At 46.4% G+C, this 18,394-nt stretch overlaps 1 protein-coding gene across 1 annotated transcript in view; it reads right to left on the reverse strand.

Moving 5' to 3' along the window:
• Positions 1 to 13,368, reverse strand: part of LOC146207098 (uncharacterized) — a 44,522-nt gene extending 31,154 nt beyond the window's left edge. The window contains exons 1-2 of the mRNA XM_084599219.1: positions 12,930 to 13,368; positions 12,500 to 12,631 (exon numbers count right to left, since the gene is read on the reverse strand). Coding sequence (XP_084455345.1) covers positions 12,500 to 12,631; positions 12,930 to 13,155 — 358 coding nt within the window. The 5' untranslated portion in view covers positions 13,156 to 13,368. The remainder of the gene's footprint in view (positions 1 to 12,499; positions 12,632 to 12,929) is intronic.
• Between the last annotated feature and the right edge of the window lie 5,026 nt (positions 13,369 to 18,394).

Here is an 18,394-nt window from a genome sequence, read left to right on the forward strand (position 1 = left end):
ACCATGCTGCAAAGCGTTATGCTTAAGAGTGCACATTAAATAAATGGTGTTCGAAAACATAGCATTGCTGATTTTTGTCATAACCAAAAAATGAAATAATATAACTAGGAACCGGATTGAATACCACTTCACTTAGAAATAAAACAAAATTTACAGGATAGAAAAAAACACCTGCGTTCTCCTATGAAATTGCCAGAAATAGTGAAATTTAAGCTATTATCAAACCTGCCAACAAGCAGAAAATGATTTTATAGGCATTAAGAAGGCTTCGGATATTGCATAAGATAAAATGTAACTCAATTTAGCAAATATAAATCGAATTTTTGGCACCTATAGAACAAAAACATGCTTTCAGTTTTATACTGTCAAATTTAGCCAAAGTTGGCAGCCACAGAGGCAGTCAGAAGCACTGTGGTGGTTACGTAACGCCAGTCGGAAAGATAGGCGTGTCATCTTACCGCCCACGATTCGCTACAGATCGCAAGTGTAGCAACGAGCGAACATTCTGTAGCAGCAATCGCGGAATTTGTGGGAGATTGAAAGGAAAACCAGCTGTGAATGGGTGCAGCGAAAAAGGGACGTGAGCAAGCGTGTGCCAGCAAGCAATCATTCTGTAGCGACAATTGAGAGAAATGAAGAGGAGCAAAGTCCCTGAAGAAGTACTGTCAAATGTGCAGGTATATGTGGTCGTCAAATTTGGCAGGCAGTTTGGCAACACGTTAGGTTATGCCAAAGGGAATGCTACTGCGATGTGCAGCGTAACAAAGAAAGTGAGTGACATTTTGGCCCAGCTTGTTCTATAATCGGTGCACTGCAGTTGTTAGGGCAAACAGTGCACTTAAGCTCCTTCGGTCTAGCAATAGTATTGTCCCTACAATAGAGCATCTGCTTGAAACTTTCACTTTGCTTGTGCAAAAGGAAGGTGTTGAGCGGACAAGTGTGCTGCTGACTGCACAAAGCATGCTTTGTTAATTTCCGTATATTGCTTCTTCCATCAATGCGCATCGTATGCATTGTTCCGAACTGCCCCTATCTTGAATGGCACAAGTTTGCAGAAAGTGAATTCTCAAAGGTAGGTTTACTGTGTCTCTGCCTCTAACATTCACATAGTTTCCGCATTCTTTAATACATTTTAGGTGACTGGATTACTCTAATAGACCGTTGCCCAGTTTGGTTGCCAAAGCAGTTGATACACCGACAACCCCAACAGTCAGCAGGTGAAAGAAATGGTGAAACAGCTCATGCATACAATGCGGGCCCCAACATGCAAACAGCAAGGACTGTTCCAATTTTCGGATGCTTAGTGGCACTGCAATAATTCACTGTAGCGCAACAAACTAACACCTCCTCTGTGTTGATGCAGTGGAATTCCCAAGGTCTGCGAGGTTATCTGAAGTACTGCTTTCCTGACTGAATCTGCCTTCACCCTTTCTGGATATGCTCTCCTATGGTCTTGGAAAGCAGAAGAAACAAGCAATATGCCGAGACAATGCGTACATCCGCCATGCCCTACAGCCCCACAACATGGATCACTACACTTGTCTACTTTTCTGTAATTGGCGCTTATACAGTCGAACCTCGTTATAACGAAGTAGTACAGGGCAGGAAAATTTGTTTGTTATATCCAATATTTGTTATAAAAGTGCACGGCCAAATTCCTGTAAATAAGCTTGCTAATAAAACAAAACAAAATGTGCACTAATAGGGACAACACAAAGTTGCAAAAATGCACAATTTTTTAATTAAATGCTCTGTGTAAACATGAAATCTCGCCTTTCGTTCTGTGCTGGAGAGCAAAAATGAATACTAAAAACGGATGTTGCCTCCGCACACAATTTGCGAGATGGAGCCAACGGACTCGGGCAGTGCAGCGCGCGCGCACGGGTCGGTCGCAGTGGCAGAGGCATGGCAGGGGCTCACGCCATGACAAGGCAATGGTGATGACATGCCAGTCACAAGCCTGCCAGCTGTTGCATGGTCGGACTCAAACAGCAGCAGCGGCGGTGACGCTCGAGTCCAGCCATGGCCGTTCATATGGCCTCTGAGATCATCGCATGTGATCTCGGAGGCCATAGACCGTTGGTGCTAGTCTTTGTTGTCCCCGCTAGATGGCATGGCACGCAAAAGCGTGGGCAATTTAAACACACTTCGGCGGCGGCCGATTCGATTGACTGAAAAATTTTGTTTCTTTGTTTTTTCTGGCTTGTTTACACCTTTTTTTGCCGTTTTAATGCAAAAGAACAGCTTCGTTATAACCAATCTAGCGTCAAATTTTGAAGTATTTGTTTCATTACACAGAAAGAACTCCCATAAAAATAAACCATAGACCAACCAAACTTTGATTTTAGTTCTTTTATCCGATAATTCGCAATATCCATGTTCGTTATATACAGGTTCGATTGTATTGACTATTCATATCTATCTTCAGTGATCCAGCGTTATGCAGCTCCTCATATTATTGTGGGCGACATTATTGCTCACCACCCTCAGTGGGGTAGTGCCATAACGAACAGTCGAGGAAGAGACCTGGCCAACCTACGCAGGACCTATAAATGACAACTCACCAACATATTTACGTGTTTCACATCCTATAGTAGCTGCTGGTATTTGTTTCTACACGTATCCTGTTACCTGGTTCAATGATGTGGAAAGTGATCACATGCCAATGTATGTAGGCATCAAGTGGTTCTCACCTAACACTTTGTGATGCATAGACTGGTCCGCTTTTAGGACATCTGTGGGGACTTCCTGTGTGGACTTCCATCTCAAATAGAGGATCTGATTATGTACTCTCTCGATGAGAGCACGCGCCATATTTGTGCGCCTACACCATTGTCCACCATCAACATGAAGTTTGAGCCTGCACGCAGTTTGTCGGCATGCCAAAAGTACAGAGGAACAAACACTGCGTACGATCTCGTCCTTTCTCGTCGAGTTCAATGAAAAAATTGTGCGCACATCTGGCCTGTTATCAGGAGCTTGCACTGACCTCCACAAGAAAGGCACCCTTTCTGTGCTCTTTATCACTGCTGCAGTAAAGTTGAGGTAGCAGATGATCTTTGTAAAATAATTGTGGGCAACCTAGGTACCACCACCAAGTCAACCAAATTCAGTTTCTTATGCCACCTTTGCCGAATTACCAATACAGCTAGCTCTTTTCAATGCCTGAATGAGATCACTTGTGGGCATTCACCTGGTTTTGACAGGATTTCTTATTTTACTCTAACCTAGGCAAGGATGGTCAAACTGCACTGCTTAATTACTTCAATAACACTGGAACATGCCTGGTAGCTCTTTTGAAGTATGGAAAGCCTCCTTACCAGAAATGTAAAAAATTCCAGAGGTGCACTTCAGCCTGTTTAGGTGCAGTAATACGAAAGCATTGCGAGTGCTGTCACACCACCTGATGAATTCACACCTAACACTACGCTAGCGGACCTCGGCCAAATGACGTACGTGCGTGGCATATTTACCTAAAATAAATGAAAGAGTGGCCCACATGGAACTTGATGAAGACGACAATGTTTGATATACAGTGCGAGAGTGCTTTGTAGTTGGAGCTTAGTGAAGATGACAGTATTCCCTGCACCAGCACAAGAGTATGTTGCAGTTTTACTTGAGGTATGATCGGCTGCAGCAATAGTATAGAGTTCTCGAGCCTGGGCCAGGGAAGCTGACCTGTTCTTTATAGCATGGGTTCAAACCCAGGTGGCGACCGTGTTTTTCCTTTATTGAGTTTGTGCAGATATTGTAACCCGCGCTAACCGTGTCAGTTCTGGAGGGGGAAGAAGACGATGATCGTGCGGAGTGCGCATGGTTCTGGGCCGCCGCTGCTTTGCCTGGTCAAGCGCCGGTTCTCTGCCTCCTGTGCCTCAGCGCCCCAACCCCATCCTTTGACCCTGTCCTTCTGGACTGCGGTCCGGGTAGCAAAAAAACCCATGACATTCTGGTGGAGGTGCGGGGTAAATGCAGCACAGCCCCTCAACACTCGCTACTCTGAGTCCGCCCCCAAGTCTCAGCCGCCGCCCCTTCGACGAGGAGGTCGAGATACGTGCCAGCCGGCGACTTCAAGGGCTTGCTCCTGAATTTGGTCTGTTGCCGAACTCCGGCTCTCCACGACTTACAATGGCCCGAAGTACCACGACACAATGTCAACAGACGGAGTCGTTTCTCGCACCGTCCGTAGTATATCTACCGATGGCTCCTCGTAAAGCTGCCACGTTCCATGCCGATGCCTCCGAAGATGTAGAGGATTGGCTGGAACAGTACAAACGTGTGGCCCGCCACAATGGCTGGAATGCCGAAAACTGTCTTCAGGATTTGTATTTCTGCCTGGACAGTACTGCTCGGCACTGGTTCGAAAACCATGAGGCCTCTCTTACATCCTGGGACACCTGCAAGGAAGAACTGCGAAGGACGTTCGCCAATCAGTATCGGCGACAGCGAGCAGAAGACAGTCTGCAAACAAGAGTGCAACGACCTGACGAAACAGTTACAAGTTTTGTTCAAGACGTCTTACGATTTAGCTCCCGGGCCGACCCCCGTGCCACCGAGGAAAAAAAGGTGCGTGTACTCATGCGGGGCGTCAAGAGCGACATTTTCGGTGGGCTTATTCGAGATCCGCCGACTACAGTGGCACAATTTGTAAATGAGGCGACGAACATCGAGCGAGCCTTGGTTACGCGAGCAGACCATTATCATCGCCTTGCTGGAGGTCCCAGCATTTCGAACCTTTCAGCTGCTGACTTTCCGGTTGATTCCCTCGACACCGCAAACCTGCGCGAGATTATCCGCGAAGTTGTACGGGAGGAGGTACGGCAGCTGATTCCACCTGCTGATGATACGGCATCCTGCGCCCTCACGGATGCTGTCCGCGAAGAAGTACAATGTGCCCTTTATCCACAGTGCTCGTTGCTTCTTCACCCACTCAGCCCGTTGAGACGTACGCGTCCGTTGCTAGTTGCCCGCCGCCGCAGCAGCCACCACCGCCGCCTGTTCGCCGTCAGTACTTGCCTACACAACCCCGTATCCATGCGTACGATCTTCGTCCGCAGCAGCAATGGATGAGCAAGGCCAACGCGTGGAGGACAACCGACCAACGCCCGCTATGCTTCCACTGCGGAGATACAGGCCACGTCTACCGTCGCTGCCCTTACCGCGAGCTTGGTCTTCGTGGTTTCCAGCGAAATGCTCCCCGCCCGGAGTTCGGCGAGCAACCCCATGACATCGCGGATTATCTGCGCCGTTCACCACCACCCGACCGGTCTTCACGTCGCGACCTTCGCTCACCACCGTCCCGCCGGTATGATTCTCCCCTTCGCAGCAATCGACGAGAAAGTGTGACTAAGCTCGGCCACATCTGGAGGTGGCGTTGCTGAACCTGTTTCTGTTAAAGAGCCTCCACGTTTCTCGCCCCGCTCCCCCATGCAAACCGACGATCAACCCGACGACCTTCCCGACGAACCTTCCGACGACCATCGCGGCACAGTGTACAATAACCTTCATGTTGTGATCGACAGATACGACGTGACGGCACTCGTTGACACCAGTGCAGACTATTCTGTTATGAGTAGGGAGCTATGCCGCCGACTTCGCAAGGTAACAACGCAGTGGGATGGCCCCGATATCAGAACCGCTGGAGGCCACCTCGTGAGACCAATCGGCAGATGCACTGCTCATATTGAGATTAACGGTCTCAGGTGCCCGGTTACCTTTGTTGTACTATCGAAATGTTCCAGAGACATTATTCTCGGCATGGATTTTCTGAGTGATTGCAGCGCTGTAATCGACTTTACCGACCGCCGCCTCACGTTTCGTCAATCTCGATCTACCTCGGCGCAAACAAAGCCCCAAGTTTGCACGGCACGCGTCTTGGCGGAGCACGTGACCTTACCGCCCCAGTCTAGCGTATTTCTCCCTGTCACGTCCGAACATGTTGCTTCTGGCGAAGTTCTGCTAGAAGGAAGTGCTCAGCTGCTTCTTGAACGAGGTCTTGGCGTTGGACAAGGACGTGTATGCAGCCAGTATCCAGCTGCGTACACGTCCTTGTCAGCAACTTTTGTGGCAGTCCACAGCGCCTTACGAAAGGCACGGCTCTTGGTACCATCGAGAGCATTCCCGCCCCTATTTAAGTTGTTGCCCTGTCCGAAGGTGCTTTCTCTTCCTTCTCTTCGCAGCAGAACGATACACCTTTGGGTGTAAGCATTGCACTTAATCTTTCTGTGAGCGAGAGAGCCAAATTGATAGCGATGCTTGCAGAATTCCAAGACTGCTTCTCTACGTCATCCGGAGTTCGCCAGACGACCATTGCCAAACACAGAATAATTACCGATGATGCTACTCACCCTGTTCGTCAGTCGCCTTACCGAGTTTCTTTCAAAGAACGTGAAGTTATTCAGAACCAAGTGCAAGAAATGCTGGCCGACGATATAATCCAACCTTCGCACAGCCCATGGGCAGCTCCAGTGGTACCAGTAAAGAAAAAGGATGGCACTCTTAGATTCTGTGTTCACTATCGCTGCCTCAACGTCACCAAGAAGGATGTTTATCTCCTTCCTCGCATTGATAACGCACTTGATCATCTACGACATGCCCGTTACCTTTCATCCATAGATCTGAAAACTGGTTACTGGCAAATCGAAGCTGATGTGTGCGACCGAGAGAAGACTGCTTTTATCACCCTGAATGGTCTATATGAGTTTAAAGTGATGCCGTTCGGCCTCTGTACCGCCCCAGCAACCTTTCAGCGCGTTATGGACACCGTCTTGGCCGGACTGAAGTGGCAAACTTGCCTGGTCTACCTTGACGATATTGTAATCTTCTCAAGCACGTTCTCCGATCATCTTCTTCGCCTGAAAGCAGTACTACAAGCTATAAGAAGCGCAGGCCTCACTCTGAAGCCAACAAAGTGCAAGTTTGCTTACGATGAACTAAAATTTTTTGGCCCCGTCGTCAGTAGCGCGGGTGTTCGTCCAGATCCCGATAAAACAGGCAGTCGCCTCCTTTCCTACACCATCGGACAAGAACGCCGTACGGAGGTATTTGGGCCTCTGTGCTTACTATAGGTGCTTTGTTCCCAATTTTTATCATGTCGCTGCACCACTTACTCATCTCACGAAGGAGAATGTCGCCTTCCAGTGGTCGGATGAACGGCAGCGTGCATTCGACCGCCTTAAACAAAGCTTACAGACCTCCCCTGTACTCGGGCACTTTGACCAGGACGCCGAGACTGAAGTTCATACAGACGCCAGCAACAAGGGCCTCGGAGCCATGCTCATCCAAAAACAGAACGGGACCGAGCGTGTAATTGCTTACGCAAGTCGAACATTATCGAAGGCAGAGACTAACTACTCGACCACTGAAAAAGAATGCCTCGCGGTAGTTTGGACGATTAATAAGTTCAGACCCTACTTGTACGGATGCCCATTTCAGGTGGTTACCGACCATCACTCTCTATGTTGGCTCAGCACTCTGAGAGAACCTTCAGGACGACTTGCACGGTGGGCCCTTCGATTGCAAGAATTCGATGCTACTATAGTTTATAAGTCCGGTCGTAGGCACACAGAGGCTGACTGCCTCTCGAGAGCCCCTATAGAATCAGCATCTGACGGTCAAGATGACAAGTATAAAGACGCTTTTATAGGCACCATAATCACGGTCGATACGGCAGCGCGGCAGCGACACGGCACTGAACTCCGTGAAGTAATCGCCCATCTGAAAGGTCAAGAAGGCATCATTCCACGCGCCTTCTTGCGCGTTCTACCCGCATTACGTCTTCGCAACAATGTGCTATGCAAAAAGAGCTTCGCAGCGAGTGCAAGGTCTTGGCTACTGGTTGTTCCGGCTGACCTACGCAATGAAATTATGGACGCCTGTCATGACGACCCAACTTCCGGGCATTTGGGATACAGCCGAACACTCGCACGAATTCGTTCTAAGTTTTACTGGCCTCAACTTCCTCAGACTGTTCTTCACTATACCAGGACCTGCAGGACATCTTCACAACATCCCGCCGCCTATGACTCTGTTCCAGCAGGTAGGCATGGACCTGCTCGGACCTTTACCTACGTCCAACTCGGAACACCACTGGATTGCTGTTGCCACGGATTACCTCACGCAGTATGCTGAGTCGCGAGCTTTGCCTTCTGCAACAGCGGCTGATGTAGTGAAGTTTTTCGCCGAGTCCATCATTTTCCGTCATGGTGCTCCTGAAGTCTTGACCACAGACAGCGGTGCCACGTTCATGTCTCAGCTAATGGCAGAGATCTTGTGTTTAAGCAACACGCTCCACGCAAAACTACCGCATACCACCCCCAAACGAACGGGCTCACTGAGCGCCTTAATAAGACTATGACCGACATGATATCTATGTATGTGGACGTCGAGCACCGTACATGGGACAACATTCTTCCCTACGTAACTTTCGCTTATAACACCGCAACTCAGGAAACAACAGTTTTCGCCATTCCACCTGGTGCATGCATGACCTGGTGCATGGCCGAGAGGTGATTACCATGCTTGACGCCATGCTTCCCCATGAGCCGGAGGCCAACTCTTACGACGATGTCCAACTGGTAACCCAGCACGCGGAAGAAGCCTGACAGTTGGCACAACTACGCATCCAAGAACGCCAGCGCGTCGATGCACGCAGGTACAACCTCCGGCATCGTGAAGTTCATTTTACACCTGGTGATAAAGTGTGGGTGTGGACCCCCGTTCGCCGTCGCGGTCTCCAGCGAGAAGCTCCTAAAACGTTACTTTGGCCCATACGAGGTCGTTCACCGTATAAGCGACGTGAATTACGAGGTGATTCCAATTGTTCTGAGCACATCTCGTCGGCCCCCTCATTCTGAAGTGGTGCATGTGGTTCGCCTCAAAACTTATTGTGAACGCTAGAACCATGTATTCCGACTCTGCGCTCTGCTCGATTTAACGTTTCAGTTACGCTGGAGCGCGCAACGGGACACTGTGCCTTTCAGGGGGAGGAGTAGTGTAATCCGCGCTAACCGTGTCAGTTCTGGGGGGGGAAGAAGACGAAGATTGTGCGGAGTGCGCGTGGTTCTGGGCCGCCGCTGCTTTGCCTGGTCAAGCGCCGGTTCTCTGCTTCCTGTGCCTCAGCGCCCCAACCCCATCCTTTGACCCTGTCCTTCTGGACTGCCGTCCGGGTAGCGAAAGAACCCGTGACAATATGCTGTGTCCACAGATCTTGTCCACGTCACTTATGAGCCAAGAAATGCTTTCGAATTAATACTTTGACAAACCTTGTCTACCTACTGAGTGGTGGGAATAATACCACCAGACATTTTTGTTGCAAGGATCTGATATCTTCACAGTGAGCATTTACAACCATATATTTTGGCAAAATTGTGTAAGCAATTCCCCAGATTACCTACAAAGAGTAAAAAGGAGAGTCAGAGTAGGTAGACAGAATTCCTTCGATTTCATTTCCTGCACCCCTGCCATATTAAGATCCATCCATCCAGGCTAATTTAAGTTCCACAAGTTAAGTAGAAAGATGCATCGGGAAAACAGTATTAAGCTCCTCTGATTCTCCAATGATGATGTCCTGAAAAGTAACTCAAGGGATGAATTTCACCAAATATGAAGGTCCTAAAGAAGCAAAATTAATCATCAAAGATATTAGTTTTTTATTTATTTTATAAAACGAATAAATACTAGCAAATAAATATATATACTTTAAATAAAAATTAATTCAAGTTTCACTAGCAGACAATGGTTTGTAATGGGTAATCAGATATTACAAGCACCTAAAGAATTACAGATACCATAATCATGGCACAAAATCTCGGGAGAGAAATTAGCAAACAGATGGAATTGGACGACCTGCATTAAGATATAAAACATGGAAATTATGAACAGAAGATTGCCACAGTGCTGAAAAGTAATGTAACTGATAGGACCATGACTTGAAAGCTAACTAAAAGGCTATAGACATCACGATTAAACAGTCCAATGAGGGATAGAAAGCCATACACCAAGTGCAATGTTAAATAGAAGCCAAGGATACGCATAAGTATGATGAAAATCAGTTCAGTCGTTCAGTCGTGTCCGACTCTTCGTGACCCTATGGACCATGTCACGCCACGCTTTCCGGTCTCTCACTATCTTCCTAACATCACATAACTTCATCTGCAGTGCCTCGAGGATGCCATCTAACCATCGCGTTCGTTGCCTACCCCTTCTCCGGCGACCCTCAACCTTTCCCAACATCAAATCTTTCTCCAGCGACTCCTCTCTTCTCATCAGATGACCAAAGTAGCTGAGCTTTAACTTTAGCATTTGACCCTCCAATGAGTAGTCAGGGTTTATGGTCGACAATATCGACTGATTTGATCTTCTGGCAGTCCAAGGAACTCTCAAGAGTCTTCGCCAGCACCACAATTCAAACGCGTCAATTCTTCGGCGGTCAGCCTTTTTCACAGTCCAACTCTCGCATCCATACATCACAACTGGAAAGACCATAGCACGAGTTATACGGATCTTGGTTGGCAGACTAATGTCTCTGCTCTTTACTAGGCGGTCAAGGCTAACCATTGCTCTCTTTCCCAGAAGCAGGCGTCTCCTAATCTCATTGCTGCAGTCTCCTTCCGAAGTAATCTTGGAGCCCAAGAAGAGAAAATCTGTCACAGCTTCCACTTCTTGTCCATTGATGCTCCAGGACTTGATAGGGCAAGACGCCATGATCTTTGTCTTTTTAATGTTCAGTTTAAGCCCAAACTTCTCACTCTCTTCTTGTACGCGCATCAGAAGTCTCTTGAGTTCCACTTCACTTTCTGCCATTAAAGTGGTATCATCCGCATATCTAAGGTTGTTGATACGTTTTCCAGCAATCTTCACTCCAGCTGAAGACTCGTCCAGACCGGCCTTCCTCATGATGCACTCTGCATATAGATTAAATAAGCAGGGCAACAGTATGCAGCCTTGCCTCACTCCTTTCTCAATCGGAAACCAATCAGTAAGACCATGCCCAGTTCTGACTGTGGCCTCATGTCCTTCATACAGGCTCCTGAGGAGACAGATGAGGTGAATTGGAACTCCCATCTCTTGGAGAGCTTGCCACAATCTGCTGTGATTTACGCAGTCAAACGCTTTCGCATAATCAATAAAGCAGAAGTAGATGGGTTTCTGGAACTCTGTTGCTTTTTCCATGATCCAGCGAAGGTTGACAATTTGGTCTCTAGTTCCTCTGCCCTTGCGAAACCGAGCTTGCACGTCCGGAAGCTCCCGATCCACATACTGCTGCAGCCTACCTTGGAGGATTTTCAACATCACCTTGCTAGCATGCGAAATAAGCGCGATCGTGCGGTAGTTGAAACAATCTTTGGCACTGCCTTTCTTCGGAATGGGGATGTAAACTGACCTCCTCCAATCCTGTGGCCACTGCAGGGTTGTCCAAATCTTCTGACATAATGTATGCAGAATGTTAACAGCGCCATGGTTGAGGTTTTGAAGCAACTCAGCTGGAATGCCATCAATTTCGCTAGCTTTGTTCTTAGCAAGGCTGTCTAATGCCCATTCAACTTCACTCTTCAGGATGCCCGGCTCGAGATCAGTAATCACAACCAACTTATGTTGGGTTTGCACATTCGGGTCCTTCTTGTACAGTTCTTCTGTGTATTCCTGCCACCTCTTCTTTATCTCTGAGGCTTCAGTGAGGTCCTTGCCTCATTTGTCCTTTATCACGCCCAGCTTAGCACAGAAGCTTCCTTTGATATCTTTTATTGTCTTATACAGAGCTCTTGTGTTCCTTAATTGGTTGTTGTCCTCAACTGCTTGGCACTGTACGTTCAGGAAGGCATTCTTATTTCTCCTTGCATTGAGAACCTTGTATCTTTCTCTTTCCCCCATAACTTTTGCCATCCTCCTTTCCTCAGCTATTTGCAAAGCCTCTTCAGATAACCAGTTTGCTCTCTTGCATTTCTTTTGCTTTGGAACTACCTTAGTAGCAACTTCTTGTATTATATCACGAACATGAAAATACAGACAGACAAAGAGACTAATGTTCAGAGCTGAAAACCTGTGGTACCACAGCAGATACTAGGAGAAAATAACATAATCAGGAGGGGTCCACAAGCAAGATGGGTGACAAAGAAAACCTTCCAGTATAATGTAGCTGCTAAGAGCAATAGGCACTGTACATGGCTGTTTATAAACACGAGTGTCAGCCAAATGATAGGACACTGCACTGCAAACAGCCTCAAAAGTAGCAAAGAGGGTAGGCTGTGCTCTAGCTAAACATGTGGGCTGCAACGTGCAAGAATTGCAGGTCTAATTTCCACCCAATATATATCCCATTCAAAAGGGGAATGTATACATTTCAATTCAATCTTGATTCCTCAGGTCTCACTGATTGCTCCCACACAGTTAGCCACTTCCTTTCTCAAGTTCTCTTTGGAAAACAGCATTGTTCGTGAACGTAGCCTGATTCACAATAAAGCCCAGCCCCTTTGCAGCTAGGTCTGCTGCCACATGAGCTTGCCTTTTTCAAGGAGTTCTCGGTGATGTGACAGAAGAACGGGCAATCCAACGAGGGTACACTTGGACGCATTGTGTAACACGGCACAGACCAGCGACAGGACGTTCGCATTTGCAGGCATAAAAGTGGGATCCCCTGCGGAGCAAAAATGAACATGCGACTCGAGCTTTAAACCTTACAGCAAAGTGCGCACGATCAAACAGAATATATATATATATATATATATATATATATATATATATATATGAACATGCGACTCGAGCTTTAAACCTTACAGCAAAGTGCGCACGATCAAACAGAATATATATATATATATATATATATATATATATATATATATATATATATATATATATATATATATATATATATATATATATATATATATATATATATATTGCACGAGCCCGGACAACATATGGGTGTGGTGCACCTGTGAGGAGTTCCATCAGAGCTTGATACTCGTACGCTTCTTCAGCAGGATCGAGTTGCACCTTTGCCTCATTAGTGGAGTTTGTCTCTGATCGGCAGACTATGTTGTTGAGACGTCGCACCAGCTGTCCGAAGGCATCCGACTGATTGCTCGCGTCATAATCTTCCATGTTTTCACTGCATGCAGACTGTAGGTCTAAATCAGCATGCTCATCTGACTCGGTCATATTTCACGCTAGTCACAGAACTCTAACACAGCCTCTATCACCACTGAGCGACTGAGGACTCGGCAAGCGTGCCAACTAGACAAATAATCGAATATCCCGCGCTATCAATAACGCTGGCTAGCGCGCGAGTGCCATCGCTTGGAAGCATGGACGAAGGAAAAACTAGGAGGGAGCGCGCGGCAATATCCATGAAGCTAGTCATAAAAAATAAAATGGAGCGAGTCGGCCCCCCCAGGGGGCGAGAAAATCCGCCATGAATAGAGCTTTTCCGGCTAAAATTTTATCCCTAGATTTCCCCAAACGCATTGAACGCCATGTTTTTACAAACAAACTGTACCCAAATTAAAAAAAAAAAAAAAATCTTTGCCAAAGTTATATTTCTAAAATTTTGCCTTTTTGTATTTTAGCGGAGAGTGTTTATTTTTATAATGTTTTTCTCTCGCTAGAAGACATACCGCGATTCCGCTTTGTGCGACGGCACTACAGTTACTCGCTGCACATGCGCAGAACAAGTGCTTGTGCATTACAACGTGGGCAGGTAAATAAACTATAACGACGAATAAAAATGACAGAACTAATAGACCCTTCTTAGTAACAAGTTTACAGTAGCGCCAGGTTACCCGTAATGTTCGTTCCCTAGCGGCGAAGGCTATGAACTAGAAGGTGCGCGCTGGAGCAGTGCTATAGTGCTATGTGCCTAGAATATACTGGCTAGTGTGCCGTGCGAAGGGCTCTCTCAATGGGAGGAGGTGTCCGCGCCGGCGATGCCTTCCAACTTTGGCCGCCAGGGGCGCTGCTCATCGTAAAGGTTTGATGTATGCAGACGATATTGTGCTGCTAGCTGAGAGTCTGGAAGAATTGCAAACTCTAGTTAAGTGTTGCGGAGACGAAGGGGACGCTCTAGGCTTCAGTTTTAGCGCAGTTAAGTCGGGTCTGATGATTTTCAACGGCTCAACTGATCAGGGTCTTAAAATTCAAGGCCTTGAAATACCTAGAGTAGCAGAATATAAATATTTGGGGGTATGGATAAACGAAGAATTGGCATACATTGAAAAGCATGAGCAATCACTTAAGGCCAAAGGGCGAAGGAATGCCGGGATAATGAAGCATAAGGCATTGTGGGGATACAATAGGTATGAGGTATTGAGGGGTATTTGGAAAGGAATTATGGTGCCCGGACTTACTTTCGGAAATGCGGTTTTGTGCCTAAAATCAGAGGTACAGTCGACATTAGAAACAAATCAGAGATCCGTTGGACGATTAGCACTAGGTGCCCACGGCAAAACTACAAATGAGGCGGTACAGGGAGATATGGGCTGGGCATCTTTCGAAGTACGGGAAGCTCAGAGTAAAATATTATATGAGGAACGCCTGAGGAAATTGGACAGTAACAGATGGGCAGCTAAGGTATTTAAATACCTGTACCTAAAAAGCGTTGACTCACAATGGAGGAAAAGAACTAGGAAACTAACTAGTAAGTATGTTAGTAACAAGGACGGAGAAATAAAGAGCATTAAGCAACAGGTGAAAAACACAGAAGGTAAAAATTGGATAAATTCGATGGAAAGAAAACAGAGTGTGGAATTATACCGAAAGTGGAAAATGCAGATCAGGAAGGAAGATTCCTTTGATAACTCAAGAGGCAGTGCCCTACTTTTTGAAGCTAGATCAGGGTGCCTTAGAACACGCAGCTACAAAAAGAAGTTTAACAATGGAGATGACGCATCTGTATGTGGAAACTCCAGTGAAACAATTGACCATATTATACTCGAATGCAATGGTATCCATCCGGAAGTTGATGCAGGCGCAATCACTGTTCCTGAAGCTCTGGGGTTTAGAGATAACAGTGGCCGGGTGAATAAACCGCGGCGGTGGAAACTAGCAAAAAACGGCTGGAAGATTGGTGGCTTAAAAGCAGAGAAGTGACATAATGTTAGTAATGTAGGAGCAAAATTTAATAAATAGAATGATTGTTTAGTTAACAATTTTAAATCAATAATTAAGATATATGGAGAAAAATGAGCATGATAGCTACTGCTACCACCCTGTTTCAAAGGGGACGCTCCTATATTCCATCCATCCATCCATCCATCCATCCATCCATCCATCCATCCATCCATCCATCCATCCATCCATCCATCCATCCATCCATCCATCCATCCATCCATCCATCCATCCATCCATCCATCCATCCATCCATCCATCCATCCATCCACCCATCCATCCATCCGTGCCGTCGACGCCGTCGGCTGCCGGCGCGCCCTTGATTTGCCGCAGCTGCGCTGGCCGAGCCACCAGTGGGTTCGAGCGCTTTGGACGCGTCTACGCTGTTCTTTTGTTTTAGTCGTTCTGTTTCTTGCATTCATATGAGATAATTAAATTTGCAACGACTAATGATGCTAAAAATAAAGCATCAGGGCAGGGAAAAGACATGTTTCGTGTCGCTCTGTCGGAGTGGCTACCGCTCAGGACTAGCTAGTTTCTATGTTCGGTGTGCCATCGGACCCTGCGCAGCTTGCGTAGTGGAAGCGGCTGATTAAAAGACAGGACCGCAAGTTGACTTTAACGTGTGTTGTCTGCGAAAAATATTTTGAGGAGAGCTACATCGAGAGAACGTTCAAAGTGACAATAAACGGCATCGTCAACGAGCTATAGACCACGAATTAAGCCCGAAACCGTGCCAACGCTATTCGACCATTATCCGAACCATCTTCTGCCTAAGAAGACATCGAAAAGAAAGTTGAGGAACCTCTGTGACCAACCGGCCGCTAAACGACAAAAACGCAGTGCCGTAATGCCAGTGGTGCAGACGACAGCCATGTACGCACCGTCAAGGATGTTTGACAATGCTTCCAAGGAGCTGGCAGCAGAAGAGCCGAGCGAGAACTCATGCCCGCAGCAGCAGACGTGCAGCTTTGAGCCTCGGGATCCGTTTGACTCAATTTACATACCTGCAACTTGGACCAAATTAACCGAAGCACCTGCTGGATCTGTAGCCTACGCGCGTTATCGAGCCTAACTTTGTCACTTTGTACATAGAAAAAGTGATAACTTTTGGAAGCCTGAACGCAGTTCTGTGGACACAATAGTGTATATTCTCGGAAAAGAAAAAAACAAGCGCGTACAATACAACAATATTTAAAGCTGAAGATAGAGCTATATAGGTAGAGTGCACTCGAGGGTCTTTGCTCCGAATGTGGCCTGCAACCAGCTGATTCAGGAAGCACATATCATTCATGGGAATATATTTTGCAGAAAAAGTGTCGCTTGACTGTCAACTCTGAAGGGGTTAGCTGCGCTTAATGCAAAATACCAGTGGAGGCTTACACAAGATGCGCAGAAAGAATTGGAAAAAGCATGCAACTAGCCAAATAAATGCTGCAACATTTCTCGCGCTCTGAGAAGAGCTAAGAGAAAACTGGCATGGAGCGCAGAACAAGTGGCTCTATTGAAAGCGCAAAATGAGGAGCTAATAAGTGAGTCTGCGGTTGAAGCTTTTTTTTTTTTTTTTAATCCCGCGCGTGACCTATACAATATTGTGACCGTACAACAACCGCTCGGCTGCTGAAACCGCGAAGCCGAAACTGGTGAAGAAAGTAAAATTAATTATAAATTACTTAGCGGTGGTAAGCGAGAAACCACGTGGAAAATTATACAGGAATATCTAGCGCATCATATATTAGCAAGTGAAAAAAAAAATACCACCAAAAATTTGTATCAGACTACTTTAAAATTATTGCGGTGTCATATGTACGGCCTTTCTCCAAAACCTTTACCGGTGCATTTCTATATTTTTACTTGTTTATTGTTGCTGCGCCTTTTTGCTCAAATTTTACTATATTGTAGACTTTGTAAAAAAAAAGAATCAGTGATACAATCACCACTTTTGTTTCTTGCCTTTCCTTCTGTTACAAAAGAAAGCATACCGCATAATAATCATTTATGTATGAAGCAACAATTAAGTGACTTCCTAATAAAACAAATGAATAAAGAGTAAGAACAAAAACTGAAGTCATATGATTCAGACTGCTTGTGTTTATTGTCGCATATGCGATTTTTGAAAACATGCGCGCGTCCAATATATGTTACGAAAAAGCAAGATGGCCCTTCTTTTCTGTAGCATAAATGTGACGCTATAAAACGTCGCTAACCTGATATATATCACCTTAGCAATAAGCATGACTGAATTGCGGAAACGTCGACGTAACCTATCCGAAAGCATATGAGGCCCGTATACGTATTGACGTTCGTAGCACTTGACTGCGGCATCGCGATATACCATGGACCATAAGAAAAGACCGAAGAGTAAATAAAATTCAAAGTTGGATTAATGAACAGTGTAAAATATTAAGGGTATTTTCTGATACCTGCGTCACACGGACAATAACAGTCGTCGTCGATCCGTTCCGGGTTAGATCGCGATTGAGAATATAGTTCCCATAATTGGGACAACCACCTGGGCTGATCGACTGAGCGCTCACTCAGAAGGAAGATGCATACGATACCTTACATCCGCAATCGCGATGCGTGGATCGCAATCGAGTGGCTCTAGATCAAATAAAATCGTCATCGGAATATTTCATATATTGAATCCAGCCCGGACTCGATCGTTTAATCAAAGATTAACTTAAACTATTGCAACCGTGTCAACTTTAGGTGCTTTTCTCAAATTTCTTCTCTCGCTGGATATCAGGAAGTCAATATGTGTTCTGCTTAAGACCTTATCCGGTTCAGCTGAATAAATAAAACAGATATATAGCAGACATGGACCAGACAGTATATTTGTTAAACGCTTCCTCGAGCGCTATTTGAGCGTATGATTTTCTCCGCACAGTACTAGGACGGTATGAATGTCTTCCACCAAGACTGTTTTTAGACACAAAGTGCGCTTAAACCGTCAAGAGACAGGTTTCGCAGTGAAAAGCGCAGCACGCTATCCGGACCTATATGCCGCTTATGCTGCCGAGGCCGCGAACGCGGAGCGATAGCACGGATGGATGGATGGAATATAGGAGCGTCCCCTTTGAAACGGGGTGATAGCAGTAGCTATCATGCTCATTTTTCTCCATATATCTTAATTATTGATTTAGAATTGTCAACTAAACCTTAGCTATTGGTAGCGCCGCCCCGCGGTGGCGGCGGAAAGGCATCACCGCGGCGGACACGCCAGCGCGCGCCCTCGGCACACTAGCCAGTATATTCTAGGCACTATAGTGCTATGGTGCTATCAGGGGCCCGA

Source organism: Amblyomma maculatum, chromosome 1 (assembly GCF_055883805.1).
Source record: "Amblyomma maculatum isolate TAMU_Amacu chromosome 1, ASM5588380v1, whole genome shotgun sequence".
Classification (NCBI taxonomy): Eukaryota; Metazoa; Arthropoda; class Arachnida; order Ixodida; family Ixodidae; genus Amblyomma; species Amblyomma maculatum.